Consider the following 27,035-nt stretch of genomic DNA (forward strand, 5'->3'; position numbering starts at 1 on the left):
TGGCCTTGAAGCACAGACTCCAAGTTATGCCATAGTCAGCAGACAAGAAAAGAGGATGGTTTGACAAGCCATTGAAGAATGAATGTTGATGCAAAGGGCAGGTGGTTCCAGTGCACTCTGGAAAGGTCACAGGATGAGTCACAGGAGCACAGGGACAGGGATTTGACATCAGGCCGGAGATTCTGCATTTCTTTTTTCTTTTTCCTTTTCTTTTTAGACGCAATCTCACTCTATTGCCCAGGCTGGAGTGCAGTGGCACCATCTCAGCTCACTGCAACCTCCGCCTCCCAGGTTCAAGTGATTTCCTTCCTCAGCCTCCTGAGTAGCTGGGACTACAGGCACCTGCCACCACACCCAGCTAATTTTTATATTTTTAGTAGAAACAGGGTTTCACCATATTGGCCAGCCTGGTCTCAAACTCCTGACCTTGTGATCCGCCCACCTCAGCCTCCCAAAGTGATGGAATTACAGGTGCGAGCCACCGTGCCCGGCCAGATTCTGCATTTCTAACAAGGTCCCAGGTAACACTGATGCTACCAGTCTGAGGACCACACTCTAAGCAGGAAACCACTGACTGGCTCTTAGAGGCACAATGTGGAAGAAACTAGGATTATGACTGCAGGTGAGAAGTAGGCCAAGGGAAAGACATAGGCTCTGGACTGCTTGTATCATTTTTTTTCCTGGATTCGGGGGTACACACCCAGGTTTGTTACATTATGCGATAGCATAATGCTGGGGTTTGGGCATCTATTGCACCCATCACCCAAATAGTGAGTTTACTACCCGGTAGGTAGTTTTTCAATCCTTTTCCCCCTTCTTCTCTCCCACCTTTTGGAGTCTCCAGTATCTATTGTTTTCTTCTTTAAGTCCATGTGGACTCATTCTTTAGCCCCCACTCATAAGTGAGCACATACAGTATTCGATTTTCTGTTTCTACATTAACTCACTTAAGATAATGGCCTCCAGCTGCATCCATGTTGCTGCAAAGAACGTGACTTCATTCTTTTTTATGGCTGTGTAGTATTCCATGGTATATATGTACCACATTTTCTTTATCCGATGCACCATTGAGGGACACTTAGGTTGATTCTATCACTTTGCTATTGTGAATAGTGCTGCAGTAAACATGTGACTGCAGGTGTCTTTATGGTAAAATGGTTTATTTTCCTTTGGGTATATACCCAGTGGTGAGATTTCTGAGTTGAATGGTAGTTCTGTTTTTAGTTCTTTGAGAAATCTCCATACTGTTTTCCACAGCAACTGAACTAATTTACATTGCAACCAACAGTATATAAGCATTCCCTTTTCTATGCATCTTCACCAATATCTTTTCTTTTTTTACCTTTTAATAATAGCCATTCTGACTGGTGTGAGATGGTATCTCATTGGTTTTGATTTGCATTTCTCTGATGGTTAGTGTTGTTGAGCAGTTTTTCATATGTGTATTGGCTGCTTGTATGTCTTCTTTTGAGAAGTGTCTATTAATGTCCTTTGCACAGACAAAGGGCAAAGGTGTTATTTTTAATGAAGTTATTTGGTTTTTTCTTGATTTGTTTAAGTTCCTTATAGGTTCTGGATATTAATCCCTTCTTGGATGCATAGTTTGCAAATATTGTCTCCCATTCTGTAGGCTGTCCGTTTACTCTGTTTATAGTTTCTTTTGTTGTGCAGAAGCTGTTTAGTTAGGTCCCAATTGTCAATTTTTGTTTTTGTTGCATTTGCTTTTACGATCTTAGTCATAAATTCTTTGCCTAGGCCAATGTCCAAAAGAGTTATTCCTAGGTTTTCTTCTAGGATTTTTATAGTTTGATGTCTTACATTTCAGTCTTTAATACATCTGGAGTTAATTTTTGTATATGGTGAGAGGTGGGATCCAGTTTCATTCTTCTGCCTAAGGCTAGCCAGTGGACTGCTTATATCCTGAGGAAGAACATCTGCCTGGATATACTCCCTTACTGAACACTCAGTGGATGAAAAAAATGGCCAAAAAATACACATTTGCTAGCCATTCACTGGCTGCCAGTTTGCAATCTTATTCCAGGCCTTTTGCATCTATTTCTAGAATGAGACATTGTTGAAACTCAGACGGTGCATGCCTTGGCTTGAGTTGTGGCTGTAGTTGAGTGTCTTCTGCTATAAACATAGGAGGTATTATTATAAGATGAAAGAAGGTTAATTCTTTTCTTTTTTTTCTCTTTGAGACGAAGTCTTGCTCTTGTCCCCCCGGTTGGAGTGCAATGGTGCAATCTCGGCTCACTGCAACCTCCGCCTCCCGAGTTCAAGCAATTCTCCTGCCTCAGCCTCCCAGGTAGCTGGGATTACAGGTGCCTGCCACCACCCCCAGCTAATTTTCATATTTTCAGTAGAGGCAGCTTTCACCATATTGGCCAGGCTGGTCTTGAACTCCTGACCTCAGGTGATCCACCTGCCTCGGCGTCCCAAAGTGCTGGGATTACAGGCGTGAGCCACCGCACCCGGCCGGAAGTTAATTCTTTAATTCTCTTATTTGTTCCTACCTCTGAACAGTTGGGTCCAGTGGCTGTCTGGACCTAAGTCTTTACTGTGTGATGTCATGTGTCTTGCCTCGATTATCTTATGTCGTATGTCCTGACTGTCAAGTGGCTCCAATTACTTCACCTTTTGCTACAATCAGAACATTTGTAATCATTCATTTAAATTCTGTCTTCCTGGCTAGATGATAAGCTCCATGAGGGCAGGAGCTCATCTTCAAGAGCAGAGTATGCAGCACAGAGTAGGAGTGCAGTAACTATCTGTGAGTGAGCAGATGATGATCTCCCTTAAAGACTAACCCCAGGAAGGATCCTGGTGGATTGCCTGACAAGGCTAAGGATGCCATAGCCTTCACACCATCCCTGGGTGGCCAGTCCAATTCTCTCTCTTTTGCCCAGCCTGATTGGCCTAAAACACAGAACAGGAAGATGGAGAGAGCTCAGCTGCTGGCTGGCCCCTGGTCCCAGCATAGACAAGACAGGGCTGCATCTTGCTGACATGCTCATACCATCAGCAGACTCTACTTTAAACTGAAAAGTTCCGGGGGGCAGCTGAGGAGGGGGCAGTTTAGAATATAGCCAAGTGGCTGGAAAGTGAGGAACCTCTCCCTTTCCCTGGTCCCTGGCCCACAGACTGTAAGAAACTGCCAAGGAGCTTCCTAGGATGGAAAGTTGATTGATTACCCCTAAGAGGAAAGCCTGGCAAAGATGAGAGGGTCTCCCTATATAGATATGCAGTTTTATTCATGCTGACATTGGTTGGTTCCTGCCATGTTCCCTTGCTTGACAGCCATTGTGAACATAAGATGAATAAGATAGTCCCTGCCTTGAAGGAATTCATGACCAAGGGTAGAGAGAGAAGACAAGGCAGCAGGTCCCAATAACCTTAGTTAGAAGACTTAAGAGGAGGAAGAAGTCATTTCTGAGATGGATGAAAAGAAAAAGGCTTCCTGAAAAGGAAAGAGATCTCATTTTTTAAGGGAACAGAAGGAAAAAGCAGGTAGAGAAAATGAAAGAATAAAAAGTACAGAAGCAGAGAAATGCAAGGCAGGTGCAAACCTGGCAAGTAGACTGGTGTGGGGGAGTCTGGAACCCGCATTCATTCAGCTTCCCTGTGTGGGTTGCTAGGTGAAAACTGACAGACTACTTCTCTGGTCACTTGAAGGTAATGCAGACAGTTCTTCAGTCACTTAAAAATGCAAAACACAGGCTTTTTAGTAATCAGCATGCTCATACAATCACAACTTCAATCTTGCTTTAAAGTCATCACTTCTTGCCCTCTCCTGCCGCCTCCACACTTGGTCCTATTGCAGATGGAAAGCCTGAAATGAGAGAAAGGGTGTGGTCAGTGGCCTCTCTAGTTCTCCACCCAACCTCTCCTCCTCTTCTGTCATTTTGTTGACTTCTGACTTGTTGGAGTTGTAAGCATAGACAGAGAGAGGATTTCACGGGAGCAAGAAAGTTCTTATTGGAGACTGTTGGGTAATCTTGCATTGGTGTTCTCTGGATGTGACAAATGTGCAAGGGTTACTATTTCTCACACAGGGGCTTTTGGGGTTCCTTTGTAGATCCACCTTTCTCCTCATCCCCTCCACCATGGCTTAGAATTTTTCACCTTGACTTAGGGCACATGCATGTTTTTTTTTGTTTTTTTGTTTTTTGTTTTTGAGATAGAGTCTTGCTCTGTCACCCAGGCTGGAGTGCAATGGCACAATCTCGGCTCACTGCAACCTCTGGCTCCCGGGTTCAAGGGATTCTCCTGCCTCAGCCTCCTGAGTAGCTGGGACTACAGGCGCCCACCACCATGCCTGGCTAATTTTTGTATTTTTAGTAGAGACGGGGTTTCACCATGTTTGCCAGGCTGGTCTCAAACTCCTAACCTCAAGTGATCGACCCGCCTCAGCCTCCCAAAGTGGTGGGATTACAGGCGTGAGCCACCGTGCCCGGCCAGGTATGTGCATTTCTATTATAGGTGGTCACTTCCACCTTCCTCCACTCTTAGGCATCTCAAGATATCGGCAGCTTCTTCCTACTATTGTCTATTTACCTTCCTCTTAGGCAAGATCTACAGTGACCCTGCATGGGCTCCCCTACACATGGTTCTCCTCCCACCCATAAGCAACACTCATGCATTTCTGCCCCAGGAAACTCTGGGAGTGCAGGCCACCCAGTGCTGCCACCTTGCCTTGTTCTGCCATCAGAGCAGCTAGCCAGCCCCTAGGTTCAAACTTTAGACCTTCCAGGTAGGAGACAGACACTAATCCACTGTGTTTCCAAAACTGCAGGGGATAAGTATCAAGTCCTTGATGTGGTATCATAAAACCATTCTCTCTTGACTTGAGATAAAGATGGAACCCCCTTCCCACCTTCTTCTTAGCAGGAGAGTGAAGTGGAACTCGTGGTATGCCAAAAATGCCTTCCAAAAACTCTCTCCTAATAGTCAACCTCTAGCATTTTGTAATATGCAAAGTATGAGTGAGGGGTTAAGAATTATGTCATTCATTTTTATCCACCTCTCTTGAAAGTTCTGCAACCTTGTGCTCTTACACTTCCCTTTGAAATGCGGCACCCACTTCCTCCGTGCTTCAGCCAAAATGCCTTTTTAATATTTTGTTACATCAATTATTATTTCAGTTAACAGTCCCTATAACCCTATAAGAGATAAAACTATTCTCATCTTAGAGAATAGGAAACTGAGCTTCAAAATGATTAAATAACTAGGCCAATGTGGCAAAAACACGTTTTGAATTCAGAACTCTCTGATTCTAGAGGTCTTTGACCATTCTGAAATGGAGAATTCATGTGACCCAGCATAAGTGCTTAACAAATATTTGTTGAATGATGAAAAAGTTGATTTCCTCAGATAATAGAGGAATGTAAATGCCATAATTTTTGATAGGGCATGAGAAACCATTGACCGCTGTTGAGCCCAAGTCACAGATGAGCATGATCAACAGGAGAATGTGATAGAAATATACAAGAGAATTCGGAAGAGAGAAAGAGTGGAGAGGGAGAGGCACTTTTGGAGACTCTGAAGAGTTCAAAGAGTTATAAAGGACATGGGCACTCTATTTTGCTAGAGTAATGAGGAAATTATCTAGCAACCAGGTTGAAAGAATTTAAAGAGAGAATGAGCAACAAGGAACTAGAGGCAGCAGTTACATCCCAGCTGTTCAAGATTGAAGCATCTGAATGGGGCAAAGAAATGGTTACAAGCCAGAGGAGCCCCGAGGATCAAATAATGGATATTTCTCCAGAATGGGTGAATCTTGATCTTATTTGTAGACAAAGGAGCCAAAAGATTGACTCTGAGATGCTGGGGAAAGGAGGGAAAGGAGGGCAGTAACTAAAAGCAAGGACTGGAGGAGAGAAAATGAGCAGGGCTAACGTGGAAGATAGTGAAGGATGCAGCTTCCTCTAAGAGAGAAAAGGAAAAGAAAGGGGAGAAATAAACACTTGGCCCACAAAAAAGTGAGAAGGAGGCTGAAGGAGATTGTACCTGACATAGCAGATCTTTCTCAGTAAAGTAGAAATCAAATCAGTGGATTAGGAGGTGGGCACCAGGGGGTGAGAGTGTCAGTATGAGACGGAGAGTTTGAAACACCCATTGTACTATGTGTGTCCAGAAGTCAACTGTGGAAATCAAGAGAGAATGAACAAGTACCACCTCACATCCAGGGCATTGAGACTCAACAGTCTGAATTCATGGAAGTTCAAATTAGCAATATTCTGCAGCCAAGGAGCAAAAGGAGAAAGCATGTGTCAAGCATGATCCCAAGCTAGGCATTGCATGGCATGGGGTGAGAGCAGAAAGGGTTTACAGTTAGCAGGGGTGGAGCTGAAATTTCCAATCATGGCATCCAGCTTGTACAAGAAAGCTAAGTGAGGCCAGAAAAAAAATTAACAGATTCATTCATTTATCCTAGGAGGTCTCAGTGGAGATGCATATTTGCTACCCAGGATATGGAGAATTGGGAAAGGTATAAGTGAAGAGTCTGTGGTTATAGACCAGGCTTACGAGGTCCAGGGTCTCAGAAGTAGATCAGTACCTGGGGGCCGTAGTGCCCTGGTGTGACCTTATTAGTGAAGGGTTTGTATGCAAGAAAGTGGGAAGTTTGGGGCTGCGGTGAGTCATGGTTCTTAACCTCTTCAATCAAATTGTGAGGCAACAATATATCAAGGACTGGAAGACAAAGGAGTGGTAATTTACAAAGAAGCAGGTATTCAGAGAGAATCAGTGAAAAGGGGGTACCTTTACTCTGATGAAACTGCCAGTTTGCCATAAGACATATTTTACCTTTCTTTCTACAATAGCCACCATTTTATCTCACAGGATTATTTTGGGCAATGATATGATGTAGTTGTCCTAGGTTTTTAAACACAAAGACATTTTAAACACAAAGACCACCCAGCACTTTGGGAGGCCGAGGCGGGCGGATCACGAGGTCAGGAGATCGAGACCACGGTGAAACCCCGTCTCTACTAAAAATACAAAAAATTAGCCGGGCGTGGTGGCGGGCGCCTGTAGTCTCAGCTACTCGGAGAGGCTGAGGCAGGAGAATGGCGTGAACCCGGGAGGCGGAGATTGCAGTGAGCCGAGATCGCGCCACTGCACTCCAGCCTGGGCGACAGAGCGAGACTCCGTCTCAAAAAAAAAAAAAAAAAAAAAAAAAAAAAAGAAAACACAAAGACCAGAAACCTTGTTTATAGTATATCCTACCTCTGAATATGACTGTACTTAAACCTTCTTAGAAAGGCTATTAGTTACAATTCCCTTTCAAATGTTTAGGAACAATGCCACAGAAACTTTTTTTTTCTTTTTTTTTTTCTTTTTTTTGAGACTGAGCCTCTCTGTCACCCAGGCTGGAGTGCAGTGGCGCGATCTCAGCTCACTGCAAGCTCCACCTCCCGGGTTCCCGCCATTCTCCTGCCTCAGCCTCCCGAGTAGCTGGAACTATAGGCGCCCGCCACTGCACCCGGCTAATTTTTAGTAGAGACGGGGTTTCACCGTGGTCTCAATCTCTTGACCTCGTGATCCGCCCGCCTCGGCCTCCCAAAGTGCTGGGATTACAGGTGTGAGCCACCGCGCAGAAACTTTTAATAAAGACACAATGAAAAACAGACAATTGTAACTTCCTTTTGGCAAAGTGGGCATCCTCTTTGAAAGACGCCCATATTAAAAGATCTTGGTATGTAGATTTTTGTCTGGCCTTTGCCTGCCAATGGCCACAGGTATCAAGTCATTGGGTCTTTAGTTAGCTGACATGTGACATGACACCATTCAAATGAGATTATTAGAGTCTTTGGGGAAGAGATAAAAATCTATGATACCTAAATCACTAAAAGAAACTGAGTCACAAAATCATTTGTCCAAGGTCACAAAATAAATTGGGGCCACAGGCAAGAATCCTTGGCTACTCTTTAGGAAGTTCATTTACTACCCCATTGATCTTAATATCACCTCACGGGTAGAATCTTGTGAAAGGTAGGATGATAACATCAACCTGAACAAAGTTCCAAAACTGCCCATCAGTTGTCCCTGCCTAAGAAAAAAAATTAACAGATTCATTCAGTTATCCTAGGAAATAGGATACTTGAACTTCATTGAAAGCCTCTTGGTGAGACAGGTGGTGGGCATCCAGCTCTTCTCACCAGGCTGAACTCAGCTGAGTCTCTGACAAGGTCCTTGAAGCTTCAGTGGAGAATTCCAGAAAGGGGACCTTTCAGCAATCATACCTTGTCCTCTGACTCTTCTCGTCCTCACAGCTCCGAATGTCCTGGCTCATTCGTGGAGTCTTGAGGGGAAACGTGTCCTTGGTGCTAGTGGAGAACAAAACCGGGAAGGAGCAAGGCAGGATGGTCTGGCATGTCGCCGCATATGAAGGCTTGAACCTGTGGCAGTGGACGGTGTTACCTCTCCTCGATGTGTCTGAGAGGTAGGCTCTATGCATCTCCCCCAATACCCTTCTCCTCTATCAGCTAAAATGCAAAGGAAATCATGCCTTCCCTTTCCCCGTGCCTTTTACCCAAGATGCACATGCAGATGTGCCCACGCACTGATATGTGCGCACATGTTCACACACACACACACTCTCTCTGCAGGTTACACACTTTCTGCAGTTTACAAGCTTCTCCAAGGGATGAAGAGGCTACTGAACACTTGTCTCAGGACCACTGGTATGGCCTGGTTGGCTACCCCCATGTCTGTAGGAAAGATAAAATTGAACAACTCACATTACTCCCAAATAACAGCTTGGTTTTACATGTATATAGCATGTTCTCTTATATGATGGACTTTGCCTTACTTTCCCATTTAACTTTTATTTTATCCTTATTAACAAGAAAACCTTCAAGGTAGGTAGGACAGGCCTTATCATCATTTACCACTCCTGTCCTGTTATAAGGGGAGAAACAGAATCAAAATGGTGAAGTGCCAGCAATTTGGAATCAGAATTGGGACTGGTGCCCAGGCCCGACTCCGAGTCCAGTGCTCTCTGTTGAGTCAGGTCCTGAGGCAGATTGATAAGGAGGATGGCAAATTCTTCAGTAAACAGAGGAATGCTTCTACTTGGGGTCTTGGTTCCTATTTGGGCTCTATCACTAATGGCCTCTGTGACTTTGAGCAACATCCTTGACTTCTTTGGGCCTCAGTTTCCTCACCTTTAAGCTGAGAGGTTTGAACTAGAAAATCATTAACTCCACGTGGCTCTGCAATGGAGCAGGAACCATGGAGTGTTCGCTGCTACGTGTCTCCCAGGATGGCACTATTCTGCCACCTGCAGTCAGCCTGGAGCAAGCCGTACTTGAATAAAGATGGCCCTGCATGGCAGCACTCATATGACCCTGCCATATCATCCTGAACCCTCATGGTGGGTGCTGACCTGTTCCAGACAAAAGAGGGGTGAGGGGCCATTTCTATAAAGGGGACAGATAAATGGATCTGGATGGAGGAGAGCGATCTTTTATGGGCTAAAAGTCAACCCTTACAACCCAGAGCAGCCTCTGCCTGAGACTCCTAAAACACATTCAAATTACCATCCTCGTGGATCCTCCTTCAAAAAATGAGGGCAGAGGGCTCAATGCAAGGTGGAGGGTGATGCTAGTTGGCCTGCAGCTTTGTAAGTGTAAAGCTGGTTTCACATTTTTTGCCCAAACCCCACAGTCTGCTATATCCAAGAGCTCATAACTACATCAGTGCTGTCAAAGGATAAAGGCGTTGTCCTCACTCTGAGCACTAGCTACCCACTCCTTCAGAAGTGTGTGGGTTAAAGATCAAAGCCGAAGGACATTCCAAGGATCAGTGACCCCAGGACAAATGGGTTTAAGTGGAGAAAGGAGGAAGTGTGAGCTCTGCCCACTATGGTTTAGTCTTTTGTCTTTGGGGATTGTGGAGCTGCATGCAGTTGGTGGAGAACAGGAGGGTGGTGAAAGATTCCTCCCTCCTGGGAGAGGTGAAATTAATTCAGATGAATCAAAGAGTTTTTTTTCTCCTCAATCCAGCAAGTCTTCTCTCTTTCATAACTACTCCAGGGGATTTAAAGCAAGTAAGATGTTGACTCTGTTCACTCTCATCCTCTAGAGTTTCATTTGAAAGAGACTTTATTCTCAGCCTCCTTCTTCCCTGTTAAAGGCTGTTTACCAGACTGACATTTCCAATGTTGATACTGAGACCAAACTGTCCAGTGGGGATTCAGACAAAAGACAGCTTGGTTTGATGATGCCTTGTGACCTAATAAGTGTACAGTTACAGAAAACAAGAGTGCTTCCATTCGCTGGGAGCCTGCATACCACTGACATGCTCTGAGGTTGGAAGCTGCCCTCCCAGAGGTACAGATGATATGGGAAGCATCAAGACCCAGAGGCAAAAGGTACTGAAGGAAAATGAGGTGCAGCAGTTTTCATTCGCTAAAATCAAACTAGACTGTAGATGTGACTGGCCCCCAAAAAACTAAAGAAGCACTCTGGATGAAAGGGCAGAGGCTTTGGAATCAAATAGTGCCAAGTTTGAAAACTGACATGGTCACTTACTAGTTGTGTGACCTCAGCCAATTACTTAAGCTCGCTGAGCCTCCGTGTCCTCATCAGTAAAATGAGGATAATAACAGTATAATTTCACAAGATTGTTATGAGACTAAATGAAATGACTATTGAAAGAGTCTACACAGAGTAAGTATTAATAGATTTTATTTTCTGCATCTTTCAGTTATTTGGCCTCAGTAATAATTTATTAAACACATAGCACAAATCACAACCACTGATCTTCCAAGTCAAGCCATGTTCTATAAAACAGACAACACAGTCTCCTCTTAGTGTTGAAGAAGTAAAGTGCTTGGTTAACGGCCTGATCCACACTAAATGCTCAACTACTAATAACTATAATATAATAATGACAATATCTCCCCACCTAATGCCTCAGAAGGGTCTGGGATGGCCAATTTAGCAATATAACCAGTCAACCAACCCTTAGATAAAGGTGGGCTTCTTATGAATTTGTTTTCACAATGCTCTGTTGACTCTTTATAAGAAGAAGTCACTGATGGAGGAGCAAGAAGCATACTCTTCCCTCTTCCTTCAGGGAGAGTCAGCTATAGCTGCCCAGATTGCTAGAAGATGAAAATGGGAGAAAGGAGAAGGTAGAGGAAGACATAAGCAAGGAAAATAGAAAAATAGAATGGATAAAAGACAAAGAAAAACCAACTCTCTTCCTCCCACCTCTGAGGTAGGCAGTAACACCTGGCGCCACCCGCCCCGCATCCCATGAAGCTTCCTTAGGCAGCTCCTGGCTTCAGCTATTCAGCACCTGCCTTGTGGACAGCTCCCCAACCCTGACACTTGGAAGCGGCAATAATTTTATTCCCTATGCTGTCCCAAATCACCTCTGCTCCCAGGATCCTCAACCTTCATACATTACAAAATTTTTAAAGCAACTTTATTAGGGCTTAGAGGTTAGCACCTAAGAGACTCTGGGCTGTAGTCACTGGTATTGTCCCTGGCTGTTACATGAAATATAAAACTGACCATTTTCCTATTTTGGAAATCCTTCTGTGGCTTCCTGTGGCTTTCGGGATACCTTTCAAACTCCCTAATAAGACCTTTGTTAAGCCCATGTGTGATCTGTGCAGCGCTAATTTCACCAGCTGCTTCTTAAAGCACTCTTTCTCTCTCAGTCTCCCCTTCCTTCCACTCTGTTGTACCATGATACATTCTTACTTCTAGGCTTTTGCAGTTGCCATGTTAAAGGCGTGTTAAAGTTAAAGGAAGATCTTAATGTTCTGCCTTTACCTTCCATCTCTCTAAATACTACTCTTCCTTCACTTAAAAAAAATTATCCCCAGACACCTATACTCTATATGTACCCACAATATATTCTCATGGCTCTTGAAACATCCCTATAATAATTTATCACTCTTTACTATCTTTTTTATATCTGAATATACAAACTAACAAGGCAGGGATTGTGTGTGTCTTATAAGTCACTGCTTCCTGAATCTTTAGTACCATACTTAACACGTAGTATGCCCAATAAATATGCATTGACAGAATGATGTATTGAGGGAAATTGCATATACTTTCAAATTCCAGTTGAATAAACTGAGAATTTCACTTGATGGAATCTATCTAACATTCCTCCTCTCTTCAATCTGTGTCCGACAAAACAGATATGATTGCTTTATAATAAATACTACTGCAAAGTGTTCTGTATATCACAGCAACACCTGTGTCCCATCAGATGAACCAAAACAGCGTTTGTTACTCTGTGACAAGGAATTATCTTTAGGGACTTGCCTGGTACCTGTGCTTTCTTTGTCTCTGGTCACATTCCTGTTGGAATCACTTCATAAGAAAGACTTTGATCCTAATTGGGTGCCTTGGTCCTTGTGATAGAAAGAACTAGAGTTGTGCACTTGAGAGAAAAGAGCTCTAGTCAGATTGCCCCCACCACACAGTAGCCCTCGGGAAGGCTCGGTGAATATGTCATAGGTACATAAAGCCTGGTGACAGGGAAGCATTGATCCATGGAATGATATTTCTTCTGTCCACTTACAAACATGTAAAGCGATAGAAGGAATGTAATAGTCTGTCATCATTACAGAATTATGTTAACTGTACAACCACAGTATAACGAGTAACAAGAAAAATCTCTAAGAGCAATGCCTAAGATGTTTTGAGCAGTGGCAACGTCCTCCGAATACAGATAAATGCTCTCAGGGTAATTTTGAAGGACAACACCAATTCAAATATCGGCTTGATGTGTGCTTAAAAGTTATCTCATTACTTTACATCCACCTCACATAGCTACTTTTCCTCATCCTCTCCCCACTTTATCAGCCCCACCTCCCTCATTCAATTGCTGCTCTTTCTGCTGGAATTAATTCTACCTTTTCTCAAAATAGAATAAAGGCAAGTTCTCTCTCCTGATTCTAACTGTCAATCTCTTGCAGAGATATTCCCCTAGTTTTTCCTCTCTATATATATCTTACTAAATTAAACACAATGTTCCCACGCCATCCTAAGCTTTGACACACTTACAGAGCAGAAGCCATGCTAAGTTCAAATCATTATGAGATGGATTTGGAAACACCATGGTTCAAATCATGTCCCACAAATCACTGCGATTGTACAGTACAGTCAAATACAAAGTACACAACTTATCACACCTGTGCAGGCTCCATTCCTCAGCACTATCATTATAAAGTCTTTTAGCCATACACTATATACATAGTCTAACAAGAAAAATTGTTCCTTCTGGAGATATTTAGATTTCCTGTTCCCTTTGCATCCTTTGTCCTAAACGACAAGTGGTGTGTTTCACCAATGCATCTTTCAAATGAGATGGGTTAAACTGAGAGTTATGTCTTCATGCATTTAGACCAGAATCTCCATAGAACCAAGATGTTTTTCCTATTCAATTTTCATCACTGACAGAATTCTCATTTTATATGGGATGCTGTCAATAACAACACTCTCCCTTTGTGTGGCATCTGTCTGTGATGAGAAAGGCATTAGAAGAGTATTTTTTATTACTTGTTCTTATCAGTGTAGAGAAGTAGTAGATTTCAGTAAGTGGAAATCCAGAGATTTCCAGTAAGCCTCAGTTTGCAGGTCTAGACACACCCCTAAAAAAGTTCTGTTTAATTCACATTTCTGTAAATTGAATCACAGCATCCTGATAAAGCCATTCAAGAGTTATAAATGATGATTAGAGCTAGCATTTATTGAGTGCTTACTGCCTGCCAGTCATGTAACAAGTACTTAACATGCATTATCTAATTTCATCCTTAAAACAACCCCTTGGGGTAGATATTATAATTAATCCCCTTTTTAATATGAGAAATCTGAGGGCTATGGAGGTTAAATAATTTTCCCTTAACCCTTAGGTTGGTCTGCCTCCTATATACTGCCTGAGGAAATGATGCACGGGGCTTGGCATGTAACAGAAACTTGAAAAACAGTAACCATTGTTGTTGTTTTTTTAGTTTTTTAATTTAATTTTTAGAGACAAGGCCTCACTCTGTCACCCAGGCTGGAGTGGAGTGGCATGATCACAGCTCACTGCAGCGTCAAACTCCTGAGCTCAAGCAATCCTCCTGCCACAGCCTCCCTGGTAGCTAGAACTACAGGCGTGCACCACCATGTCCAGCTAATTTAAAAAAAACAAAATTGTAGAGACAGGGTCTTGCTATGTTGCCTAGGCTGATCTTAAACTCCTGGCCTCAAGTGATCCTCTTGCCTGGGCCTCCCAAACTGCTGGGATAACAGGCAGGAGCCATCGCACCTGGTCGATAGCCATTGTTATTAACAAAATATTTAGGTTCTCAGTTATTTTTAGGCCACATCTCTTATTCATTTCACGTTAGCTTACTGCTTTCCCTTTGCTTCAACCAGCTCCTGAAATTCATCATAGCAATTCCCACCACCACCTCCTACTGCAGACCATTCCCCGCACGGCCCCTCCCTGCCTGCCTCTCCTCTCAGGGAGTCTCCCCTTATCCTTCCAGGCCATTGTGTCCCCTCTCCAGGTGCCTCCCACTCCGGCATGCCTTTGACTATCCCCACACCATGTGTTTCCTCCCCAACACTAGAGCACAGTCTCTGATAGGCATTTTTAATTTACAAATCTATTCATGTACCAAGTCTAACCAAGGCATAAAAATAACCTTCAGTTATACTGTACATTTAACAAATCACCCTTTCATTGAGAATAAAGTTCACTGCTGTAAGGATCAACAGGAGACACCAGCCACAAGGTTGGTACACTGCGCTAAATAGAGCCCTGCTTCATCTTTAGGAGCACATGGCCCAGGGGTGCCCCCCACGTCTGCTCTTGCCCTCCTGCCTGTCTGCCCCTCCTAGGAGCATTTTCATCTGTAACTGCTCTGCCTCTAACTCCACCTCAGGAAAAAGGGATGCCTATGAGGAGGAGCAGACATCACTTGCCTACTGACCCTCTGCTGAACAAGCTGGCTGACAGTCCCAGCAGCTCCTGTGCCTCCTCACTCTGCCCACGTCTCCCCATCCACGGCAGCCCTGTGCCCCCTTCCAGGGTGCTTGGCTCCTTCACAACACGAGGTTCTCACTCAGGCCCACATCTGAGCAGCTAGGGTAGATGTCATTCCCTATTTTCAGCTGAAAAGACAGAGGCCCAGAGGGGTTTAAGAACTTGCCGTCAAACATAGAGGCCCCTCTGTGGAGGTCCTTCCTCCCCTCGTTTCGCTTCACCAGACAGCATCCTGTGAAGGTTTCCAAGCATGAAATGTACAAACCTCCAAAATCCCCTGAGGCATTATGTCAACCAACATTTACTGCAGTGTTGGGTGCCAGGCGATGGGCACACCCAGACAAGCAATACAGCCCCAGCTCTCAATCTCCATCTAATTAGGGAGGCTGGCGGGAAGACAAGACCACGGCATCACAGAACACGAGTCCTGGGAGCTGGAGCAGAAGGAGCCCAGTAAAGCCCCAGCTGTTGGAGCTCCTTGCTTCCCAACAGGCACCTGTCTGGTTGCCAGTGGTAAGTCCTCCCTCTGCTGGGCATTCCCACACGAACAGAAGCAGAGAGTAATGACTACCACCCCAGGTAGACGTGCATTTGTTCATCCACTCTCAGCAGACACATGCCAGGAACTTACCCCAGAGTAGACCTGCAGGCTCCAAAGTTGGAAATGGGGCAGAAGGGAGAGGAATGTCTCAACTGCCTCTCACGAGGGGAGTTGAATTGTCCTGATGCCATATATATATATACACTCAGGCAAAACCAATTCGTTCACATGGTGAATGAAGAAAACAAACGGTGCTCTCCACTCATGACCTGCTGTGGCCGCACAAGTGTCCCTTCCTGGAGCTGCAGGGGCTAGGGACATTGACATGCTTATTGGCATTAGGCTGAGTCAGTTCTTTGAACTGGGAGAAAATGGTGGTCTCAGAGGCAATTATAAGCCATGCAGGGTAAACTACATTGACTAAACCCATCAAGTCTTTCCCCAGGGGGTTCAAAACACTTCAAGTGCACACTATGCTTTATTCTCCTTACCTTGATGAAAAGGGAGGTGGGAACAGAGTCCCTGGCTTCATCAGCAGCCTGCAAGGCTGAGGGGACTTTGACGGGGCTGGGGTCCCACCTGGAGCCCATGGCCTGTGCCTCTTGGGGCCATAATGATCGAGGACAAGAGAAGGGGGATGGCGTTCTCACTGAACCAAGCATCTGTGCCCGTTTGTCTTCATCATTGTAAGTCAGATTTTAATGTCCTCAGTTTATCAATGAGAAACTATGACTCAGAGTAGTTTAATAATCTGTCCAGAGGCACACAACTAAGAAGCAGAAGAGTCAGGATTCAAAACACAATTTTCTTTGATTTATTTTTATTTATTTATTTATTTATTTTTTGAGAGGGAGTCTCCCTCTGTCACCCAGGCTGGAGTGCAGTGGCACCATCTCAGCTCATTGCAACCTCCACCTCCCGGGTTCAAGCGATTCTCCTGTCTCGGCCTCCCGAGTAGCCAGGCTTACAGGCATCCACCATCACACTTGGCTAATTTTTGTATTTTTTAGTAGAGATGGGATTTCACCAAGTTGGCCAGGCTTGTCTTGAACTCCTGAGCTCAAGTGATCTGCCCGCCTCAGCCTCCCAAAGTGCTGGGATTACAGGCATGGGCCACCGCACCCGGTTCATGGCATAATTTTCTAGCTCAGACTCTCACCATTTTCTAAACACCGTGCTGTCACGGTCAAAAAATTTTTTCCATGAATCTCAGTGACAACAGGCAGCAGGTGTTATCACACATCAGCAGCTGATATGAAAGAATGGTGCGATGGCGCCTAGGCCTCAGCCACCTGAAGACCCTGTCAGCCATGAGGAGGTCAGCCTGTACCTGCAGGGCCCAGCCATGCAGTTAAGAGCCAAAGAAAGGACTCTGACCTGTAGGAGCACACCAGGCACAGACTAGAGTGCCAGATCAGTCATCCAGAGAGGGATATGAGTGTGTGGTCAGGACCCAGGTGAAAAACCGGGACAAGACGAGGCCCCAGGCCTCCAGAACATGACAGAAACCGGGTCAATGAGCCTAAAGCCTATACAAATAGCACATCAGCACAAGAAAGCTGCATCTGCATCCCGAGCCCTGGGCCAAGCTCCTTTATGCCCCCTGCCTTACTCAGACCTGTCCCTAGTCCTGGAGTAGTGCAGGAGTGTGCTGCGGGGGGAAGGCTATAGCTGTGAAGGAAGAATACTGCAGATTCCTGCAGCCAGTCAAGGACCAAGTTCACCCATCCCTCCCACCCCCATGAGTGTGTTAGTCATCAACCCAACAATGCCAAGTGCACTGAACACACCTGAGTACCTAGGTATGTGCCACATGTATGTGAGAGGGGGTGACACTAGCTGAAGTAACATTACATCTCCACGCCAGGGGCTGTACACAAAAGAAATGTTATTGCCTGCTCGTATGAAATAAAAAATAAGCATGCTGGTTGGTGGGTGGCCTTCCACCTCATCATTCAGGGATCCAGGCCCCTTCTACCCTTTTCCTTCCCTGAATGGAAAGGATTCCAAAGCCAGAGAAAAGGGTGGGCCTTTCCTCTGGCCTTGGAATCCTTTCCATTCAGCCAGTCAGTGGGCAAAGAGCTTAGGAAGCCTTGAACAGGAAGATTTTTGTGAATCATCACTTCTGCTCCCCTCACATTGCCTCCTTTCCCATCTGCTCTCTTTGGATTTCCTTACTGACTTTTTGCCTTATCTGGGCTGGTTTTTATGCTTCGTACCTAGAAAACAAAAATTTTCAGTCATTGGGATTTTTTTTTCAGGGTTAGAATTACCACACTACCTGTAATATCATACTGTGGCTTCTGTATCATCATTTAAGGTTTCTGTCTAAAATTGGCACACGTAAGAATCAAAGAAAATGGTTACATAATTCAGTTGAAGGTCTTGGTCATTAGATGTTAGGCATCTGTTGTGCGTAAGACACAAGGCCAACAGTAATGCAGAATGATGTTGACCTGTTAAGTATTCTTTGAAACATGGCCTAAATGTATTTTATTATGAGCTCATTTTTGACTATTGTAAATATTAGTGTTTTACAATGTGCTTTCGTCGTATTTCCTAAAAATTCAAGCAGTGAGAAATAAGACTCCTCTGAATTTAGTAGCTCAAAACTGATAACATTAAATGTGACTTGGAAAAAGTCTAGAATACATGGTGCACACAAGAAGTGTTCAAGGTTCTGTGGATGAGTTTCTTAGCTTTTGCAATGCACCATGTTTCTCAAAGCTTGTTTTCATTAATAAAACATTTTATAATGTAAAAAAAGTCACATGGCCACACCTACTGCAAAGGGTGCTGGGGAATGTAGTCTAGCTGCATGCCCAAATAAGAGAAGCGAGTTAGATTTGAAAAAAAAAAAAAAAATTGAGATGGTGTGTCACAAAATAAGCCAAGGAATATAGCTCTCATATCTGGCCATCTATCAGAGTGTCACTTGAGAATGTCTCTTCCTCATTTAGCTACGCTGAGCATTGATCATGCTTCTTCTCCACAAAGCATAATAATTCGAGGCTGAAATCAATTCCAGGGTCTATTCTAAGGTATGAATGTTTCATTCCCAAATTTTTATGATGCAGCAAAATCTTACTTTCTGGCAGAAACCACCTCAGAATTTCCCTCCCTGAATTTTTCATTTCTAAAAACAAAAAATAAATAAACAGGAGAAAGTACTTTTGAAAAGCCTTAAAACTAGCAGGACAGTGCAGGACGATGGTTTCCAAACTTGGATGAACATTATGATCACCTGGAAAACTTATTTTTTTCTTTCAGAGCCCCAGATCTCATACACAAAGATTCTGATTCATAGATGACATATTGGGACCAGGAATCTGTATTTTTTAAAGTTCCCCAGTTGACTTTCATGTGTAACCACATTTGGAAGTCACTGGTATATAATGGCAGATCCAGGTATCTGGATCTGGGCAAGACAGGGAATCAAGAAGTGACTGGAGAAGTGTCATTGGCTAACACATTGTCGGCAAACATGTATTAAGCCTCCATCAAGCACAGAAGATGGAAAAGGATGTTTGATCAGCTCTTGCCAGATCACAGGACCTCCACAGGCAAACAGTAGCACACAGGCACCCTGCAGGTTCCAACAGATCATGACCAGGGTTCAGCAGGTGCAGTGACCTCCAGATACAAGAGCAGTCAGATGAACCATCACGGAGAAAATGAGCTTTTTATAAACTGGTGCTTGAGGAAAATTTAGGTCTTAGAGAAATGGAAAAGGGACAAGGCGTTCCAGAGAAGGCCTTCAGGGAAAGCAGAGGCTTGGAGATGCAGAAATGTTTTCTGTGGGTTCAAGAACAGCCAACCTGGTTGTGTCCGAAAATCCTGAGAAATCTTTTTGGGAGAGAGTGAGTGTGAATATTAGGCCAGGTGTTTTGGATTTAGGAATACAGGTCATAAACAGCCACTGAAGGCCAGGCGTGGTGGCTCATAACTGTAATCCCAGCACTTTGGGAGGCCAAAGTGGGCAGATCATTTGATGCCAGAAGCTCAAGACCAGCCTGGCCAACATAGTGAAACCCCATCTCTACTAAAAATATAAAAAATTAGCTGGGCAAGGTGGCGCACCTGTAATCCAGCTACTTGGGAAGCTGAGGCACAAGAATTGAACCTGAAAAGTGGAGGTTGCAGTAAGCCAAGATCACACCACTGCACTCCAGCCTGGGTGGCACAGCTAGACTGTGTCTCAAAAAAGAAGAAAAAATAAAAGAGCCTCTGAGCACGGAGATAGGCTGGAGGGTGGGAAGCACAGAGCATGGGGGATATTGGAAGGTCTCGTGAGGGGCCCAATGGGAAGTGATTGGAGCCTCAGTGTGAAGCTCAGAAAGCGTGAAGAAAGAAGCTGGAGGAGAAGAACCTTCTTCCTCTGCTGTCTTCCAAATGGCACCACTGGCTCAGGACAGCCTTGGGCGAACTTAAGTAGACATGGGCTACTTAAAATTATTAAGTGAGCTTAATTAGGTTTGTCAACCCCTAAGGCTGGCAGGGTGGCAAATAAGGCAATATATTCACTGTCCATCGACAGCCTGTTTCCTGAACGAGACTGTGCATTTTATGAGCTGTATGTGAGCAGCCTCAGCCCTTCAAGAAGAGGAGAAGAGATGCGGCCAGTGGCTCAGCATGCAATGTGCAACCAGGCATTGATATATACAAATCAAACATTCATAATTCTGGAAGGATCTGGCCCTGTTTCTTTCTCAGAAAATATCCCAGATCATTGGAGCAAGGAGTAGATTAGAAATTCTGAGCTTTAAATCTTATTTCTAACACTGATTTACTGTGACGTTTGGGACAAGTTGTTGCTTTTGATTGCTAAGTTTCCACAATCAGGAGTGCAAAGCAGTGAGACAGATCCGGCCCATGAGCTTGGTTTAGGAGGCAGTTGCTCAAAATGGCACTAAGTGAACCTCTTTAAAATAACAGGATGTTCGAATCTGCTCAAGATTTTCTTGGTAACATCCACAGCTTGGCTTACAAGTCAACAGATGCATATGTTTTTCATAATACTTAATGTCTCGGAAAATGTAGCCCTGTGTTTTCAGCCCCTTCTTTCCCTAAACACAAAGCCTGCAATTTAGGAGATAATTGAGCTTCCAATATTTGAAGCAAAGAATCCAGTTCTATATATGTTGCCCCCACCCCCACACCAGGAACCTCATCAATGCTCATAACTTCCACTCTTACCTCTATGCAGATGACTCAAATATCTTTATGTCCACCTGGGTTCCACACATGGGTTTCCAGCTGCCTGACTGGTGTCCCACCCACACCTTCCACATTGCTCCCACCGGCACACCCCACTGCCTAGTGAGAGTTTCACCCATGGTTCTACCATTCTCCAAGACTTTTCATTATTTTAAGTCTTTCTTGACTTCTCTCTCATTGTCCAGATGCAATATTTTTCCAGCTTGAGTAGCTTCTAGCTCTATAGGGGGCACAACTAAAAGAGACTTCAGCAGTTCCCTGGTCAGTAAATAATGTGAATCACATCACTGACGGAAATCCTTGGGAGCAAGGTCAACACCTTACACATCTCTACACTCCTAGCTATAGGCACAAGTGTCTGATTTACAGTACATGCTCAAGTAATCTCTGCTCAAAGAAAGAGGGGGAGATATGTCATTTGTGACACTGCCTGAGGAAGCACATGTTACTAGTAAACATGTAATATAAAACAGGAGCAAAAAATTAGCATCTCATGCTAAACGAAGGGTTCCACTGTTGGGGGAAAAGAAAAACACATCTTACATAGATTCTTTTAAAAACCAAGATGGCACCTTAAAAGTTTTGGCAACTTGCCCAGGGCCCCACCAACTATATAAGCCAGTCTTCACTCCACCCTGCTTTTTGAAACTAGTCCTCACCAAGCAGAAAAGACTGCTAATTTACTCTCATAAAGATGTTTTTGGTCAGGCGAGAAGAGAGGTAGAAACCACCCTTTTTCTGGGTCTTCTCACCATTGGCAGTGCTGCCGTCTCTGGTACCATGTCAGCTCCCCAAGCCGCAAGCCAACACAGCAACAGAGGACAGAGGAAATGTTTGTGTGTTCCGAGAAACAGGGAGCAGACATCCCTGTCCCTCCAAGAAGAATGGATGGCGGGCCTTTCTACCTCCAGACAGCCCTCATGCCCCCAGTCATCCCAAGGAGCTTGCTCTACTTTTCTGATGGTACGGAGTACATATGAGACTAAATGAGATTCAAGAAGTTGGATGGTTCTGCAAGAGACGATGGGAAAAGTGGCCAAGGAAGCAAGAGGCCTGAGCTCTCATCCCACATCCGTTACTGTCTCCATGCGTGACCACGCAAGTCAAAAGAATGGCAGGGGCCCAAGAGGCACTTGACTCCTTCCCCAGGGCACTTGGCATTTGACTGTAGGTCAAGTATTTTTGTGCACAGGCACCTCCCTTGCTGGGCCATGGCTCCAGGAAGCAATGTCTTTCCCCATCAAAGCCCAGGGCCCAGCAGGATTCAACATACACCACACAGATTTTGAGAACGAAAGCAAAACAGCAACTTGCCAGAGATGGGCCTCCATCTGCTGTGGTGGAACATCTTGCAGCAGGCCTTTCCAATTGGTGACACACCAGAGCACAGGAGGGAGCCAGGAGCCTTTAGGCTGAGCTCCCAAAAGTGAGCACAGAATGCCTGGAAGCCTCGAACTGAGAATGTAGAAGGGTCTGAGTGATTCTTCATGCTTGCTCAGCCTGGCTGAAAATTCATTTTCTCTCTTATTTCTAGAAGGGCTTCCTCACCAAGGCAGACTCATTGTGAAAGATCTCTATGGCCTTTGAAAGCCCTGGAAGCTCTGTGTTGACTTTTACTCGTGCTCCTGGTGTCATTATGCCTAGAGGGGAAACCAAGGCAAGAGGTGGTAAATTACTTCTGAGAGTGGGATGGAGCCAGGAGGGGTATTTTCCCAACTCCTGAGTGTGGCCTTGAATGTCCAGCTCATCTCCAGTTTACTGTGCAGAAGTTAAAGACTCCTAGAGCCAAGACACACATTCCCAGCCATGATTGCGTTTGACATGGCCAAGGATTGTCCCAGGAATCCAAAGCTGTCCATCAGCTCCCATCTTCATCTTAGAGCTGAAGTCCATTACACAGATAATAGGAGGGTTGTGGCAGGGCTTTTTCTTCACACATATTATTCTAATAGATATGCCTACTGCGACCCAAGCTTCATGACAGCCCATTTTAGAAGACTTTTGCAGAGCAAATTAACTGCACAGTGAGAAATTGGAGAAAGTGTTTTTCCTCTACAGTACCTGCCAGCTCTATCCTAAGCAGCCAGGGCCCAGACAAGCCCCAGCAGCAAAAAGGGATGCAGAACACTCCCTCCTTCCGAGCCCACTAAATGGCCGAGGGAGGAATCTGAGACATGGTGCCCAGCTGGCAAATGCCTTCTACCCAGTCCAGCCACTCCATCCTGCTCTGCCCTCCAAAGCATTGCCATTCCCTCCATCCACATCAGACACAAACCTTTCTGTCAGCTACTTAAAATCATTAAGTGAACTTAATTAGGTTTGTCAATCCCTAAGGCTGGCAGGGTGGCAAATAAGGCATTATATTCGCTGTCCATTAACAGTCTGTTGCCTGAATGAGATGGTACATTTTCTGAGCCGTACGTGAGCAGCATCAGCATTTCTCAGGCAGAGATCTGCCCAATGAGTCTCCGAGGCGCCCAATTCTGAAGCTGCCCTTCCAGACTTGGCCCACTGCCCAGATGGCCACCTCCCAGATCCCCCCTGAGTCTGTTTTCAAAAGGCGTCTCTGTAGAGCTGAATGAGAAGAGTCAGGGCGAATGCATTCTTTATGCAAAGCCAGCCTCCAACCAAGATCTCTAGCCAAGTCTGTTTTAATAACAAGTTCCAAACTCCACCGGCTGGAAAAAAGAAAAGAAAAAGCAACAACAACCCATGCAATCGAAAGTGTCCTGTTTGAAGAAACAGAAAGAGCTGAGCAGGTATGAACTATGGAGGGTCAGGAATAAAATCTCTGCTGCTAAGTACTGGGAAAGAGAGGAGGCTCCCCTGCCACGTTCTTAGGCAACACAGATTGGTGAGAGAGTGGAAGGAACCCCAAAGGGCTAACGCTTCCCTTCTCCTTGACCAGGCTGCCCACAGAGAGGAAGGGGAAGGCTCTTCTATCCTGGGGAACCCAGACTCCTTTCCCCATCGAGAGCTGAGGTTTCAAAGTGGGGCAGAGGAGTACTTGTATGTTCACTAGGACGGCCTGTCCCTCGCAGTCTTGGCTTGGCAGTGATGTGTCAGGGTCCTTGCTTTCTTTCAGCCAAACCCAGGGTGGCTCACCTGGTACATGTCAGAACCTTCCCACAGTCCCAGAGTAGTCTACATGCCAGAACTTTCCTTCAATCCCAGAATGGACCACCTGGTACATACTGGAACTTTTCCTCAGTCCCACAGTGGTCTACCTGGTACATGCCAGAGCTTTCCTTCAATCCCAGAATGGTCCACCTGGTACATACCAGAACCTTCCCTCAGTCCCAGAGTAGTATACCTGGCATATACCATAACCTCCCCACAGTCCCAGAGTGGTCTACTTGGTAAACACTAGAATTTTCTCCCTCAGTCCCAGAGGGTCCGCCTGGTACATGCCAGAACTTTCCCTCAATCCCAGAATGGACCACCTGGTACATACTAGAACTTTCCCTTGGTCCCAGAATGGGCCACCTGGTACATTCTAGAACTTTCCCTCAGCCCCAGAGTGGTCCACCTGTTACATACCAGAACCTTCCCTCAGTCCCCGAGTGGTCTACCTGGTACATACTAGAACTTTCCCTGAATCCCAGAGTGGTCCATCTGTATATACCACAACCTCCCCTCAGTCCCACAGTGGTCTACCTGGTACATACTAGAACTTTCCCTCAGTCCCAGAATGGACCACCTGGTACATACTAGAACTAACCCCCGGTCCCAGAGTGGTCCAGCTGGTACATTCTAGAACTTTCCTCCCGTCCCAGAGTGGTCCACCTGGTACATACCAGAACCTTCCCTCAGTCCCAGAGTGGTCTACCTGGCATATACCACAACCTCCCCTCAGTCCCAGGGTGGTCTACATGGTACATACTAAAACTTTCACTCAATCCCAGAATGGAACACCTGGTAGATACTAGAACGTTCCCTCAGTCCCAGAGTAGTCCATCTGTATATATCACAACCTCCCCTCAGTCCCAGAGTGGCCTACCTGGTACATACTAGAACTTTCCCTCAGTCCCAGAGTGGGCCACCTCATACATGATAGAACTTTCCCACAGCCCCACAGCAGTCCACCTGGTACATGCCAGGACTCTCCCTCAGTCCCAGAGTGTGTCAGGTCCCACCTAAGTGTCAGGTCTACCTGGTATATAACAGAATTTTCCCTCAGTCTCTTGGTAGTCTACCTGGCACATACCAGAAGTTTCCCTCAGTCCCATGGTGGTCCACCTGGTACATGCCAGAACTTTCCCTCGATCCCAAAGTGGCCCAGCTAGTAAGTGGCAGAACTCCAGACCTGAGGCCATAGCTGACTCTGGAGAGTGACATGGTAGCTGTACTTCTGGGGGACTCACAGGAAGGAGTGGGCAGAACCAGCAGACTGCGAGAGCCTTGAGGAAGCCTTTCCCATCTCCAGCAAGGAGACAGTGAGCGGTGCCAGAAGCAACCTCTTCTTCACCTATCAGGTAAAGACACACAACCAGGCACCTTCCAAAGTAGGGAAACCTGAATCTGGGTGGTCCTGATGCCCACTCTGTCTCTGGGCCAGCACATCCACAGAAAAGAGCCTCCCAGATTGGTGTTGCTCTACCCCCTGACTGCCCATCACCTACCACCCACAGACCCCATTCCTAGACGGCCTTTGCTTCTGCCCCACCCTCCACCCATCCTTCAGCGGCTCACCTTTGTCCCACCTTTGTCCCACTGTCCCTTCCCTGCAGCCTCTGGGGGCTGGAGCCATGGGGGAGGGTTGGCCCATGGGTGGACAGAGGCACCCATGTGTGGGTGGCCCCGGGTGGACAGAGGCAGCACTGCCTGGTTCCATATTGCCATCTGATTGAATCTTCCTGATGGTTGTGCGTGTTCCTGACTCAAAATATGTGCAATTCCCAGTGTCAATCAAACTCTTTTAAGCAGCAGCTGCCACTGCTGTCGCCGCACAGAGCACTTTAGAAACTCTTCTATTTAGAAACCATTCCAGCCTCAGCCGGCATCATCCCATCCATGCTAAGAGGCCCAGTGGCTGTGAGAGACTTCGCAGATCTAATTTCTTAGTAATAAGGAAGGAAGGCAGAGATAGGGGCGGGGAGACATGCAGCTTCCCAGGGAGCACCCATTTAGAGGACAGTCGCGATTCTGTCCCCCCTCCCCAGGCACACACATGTCATTTACTCGCTCAAGCCCCTCTGGCCTCCTGGAAGGTACACCGCTCATATAGCTCAGCATTGAAATCAGGGCCTGGCTTGGCCCCTGGTCCTGTGAATGACAGGTTAGGAGATGATGACCTGGTGGAGAAATGTGCCCTGTGGGGGGACTCACCCCCTGATGTGCAGGCGAGCCAGGCAGCTGTGCCTTCCTGATGCTCCCACAGGGAACCTGAGTCCTTCTATTTACCCTCTCTTTCACTCTAAGTGCCTGTTTTCTTGCTACCTGGAAGCAGCATTTTCCTAAGGGTTGCACCTGCTTTAACAAGACAGCAGTATTAGGGCCCTGGTTTTCCAGTTGAGATCCCAGGCCTGGGCTTTGTCCGGGGTTACAGAGGCTCAAGCCAGAAACTCATCTATGGACTGTTTCCCACGGGGGGACCCCACGGAAATCGTGGCTATAACCTTGCCAAGATTCATAGAGAAACATGATGAAGGCTGTGAGATGCTGGCAGAAATGCCTCTCACGCTGTCTCCCCTGCCTCTGCCTCTTCTCCTGGTCCCCATCCTGCTTACTAATCCCATCACAATTATCCTCTAAGAGGTCTTTGATCTTGCCACTGTCCTGTTAGAAACCTCCAGTGGCTCTCCATTTTCCGTGAAATAATGGCAGAACCTCCTTGCCTGATCTCTGTTCAGAGGTCCACACCATCTTTACCTCCTTCCTCACTCCTTGCTCCCCAGCAGGACAGGTCCTATCCCTGCCCACATGGCCTCACACCAGTTCCTCTGCTCCAGACATCTTCTCCTCCCTGCACTGCACTCCCACACACACATCCTCAAGCCCTTGCCTGCATTCAAAACCAACATAAATACTGCCTTCTCTGTGAAGCCCTCCTGATCTCCCCACCCTGGTGTAATTCCCCCTTCCTCTGAGCTCGCACAGTGCTGTATCTGCACCTCCATGAAGCATTGACCTCCTTCTACTTTATTCCACACCGAGGTACACACACTTCATCTTCACACTGGACAATAAGTAACTTGAATGCGGCGTTCATGTCTGATTTCTCTTAGAATGCCCATAGACCTATATGTAATAGCTATACAGGAAACAA

The 27,035-nt window shown here is 45.7% G+C and overlaps 1 protein-coding gene across 1 annotated transcript in view; it reads left to right on the forward strand.

Moving 5' to 3' along the window:
* The window catches only part of ALK (ALK receptor tyrosine kinase), a 744,900-nt gene that overhangs the window by 633,382 nt on the left and 84,483 nt on the right, over positions 1-27,035 (forward strand). Inside the window, exon 9 of the mRNA XM_055254443.2 lies at positions 8,277-8,446. Within this exon, the coding sequence (XP_055110418.2) occupies positions 8,277-8,446 (170 nt within the window). The remainder of the gene's footprint in view (positions 1-8,276; positions 8,447-27,035) is intronic.

This window comes from Symphalangus syndactylus, chromosome 18 (assembly GCF_028878055.3).
Source record: "Symphalangus syndactylus isolate Jambi chromosome 18, NHGRI_mSymSyn1-v2.1_pri, whole genome shotgun sequence".
NCBI classification, from domain to species: Eukaryota; Metazoa; Chordata; class Mammalia; order Primates; family Hylobatidae; genus Symphalangus; species Symphalangus syndactylus.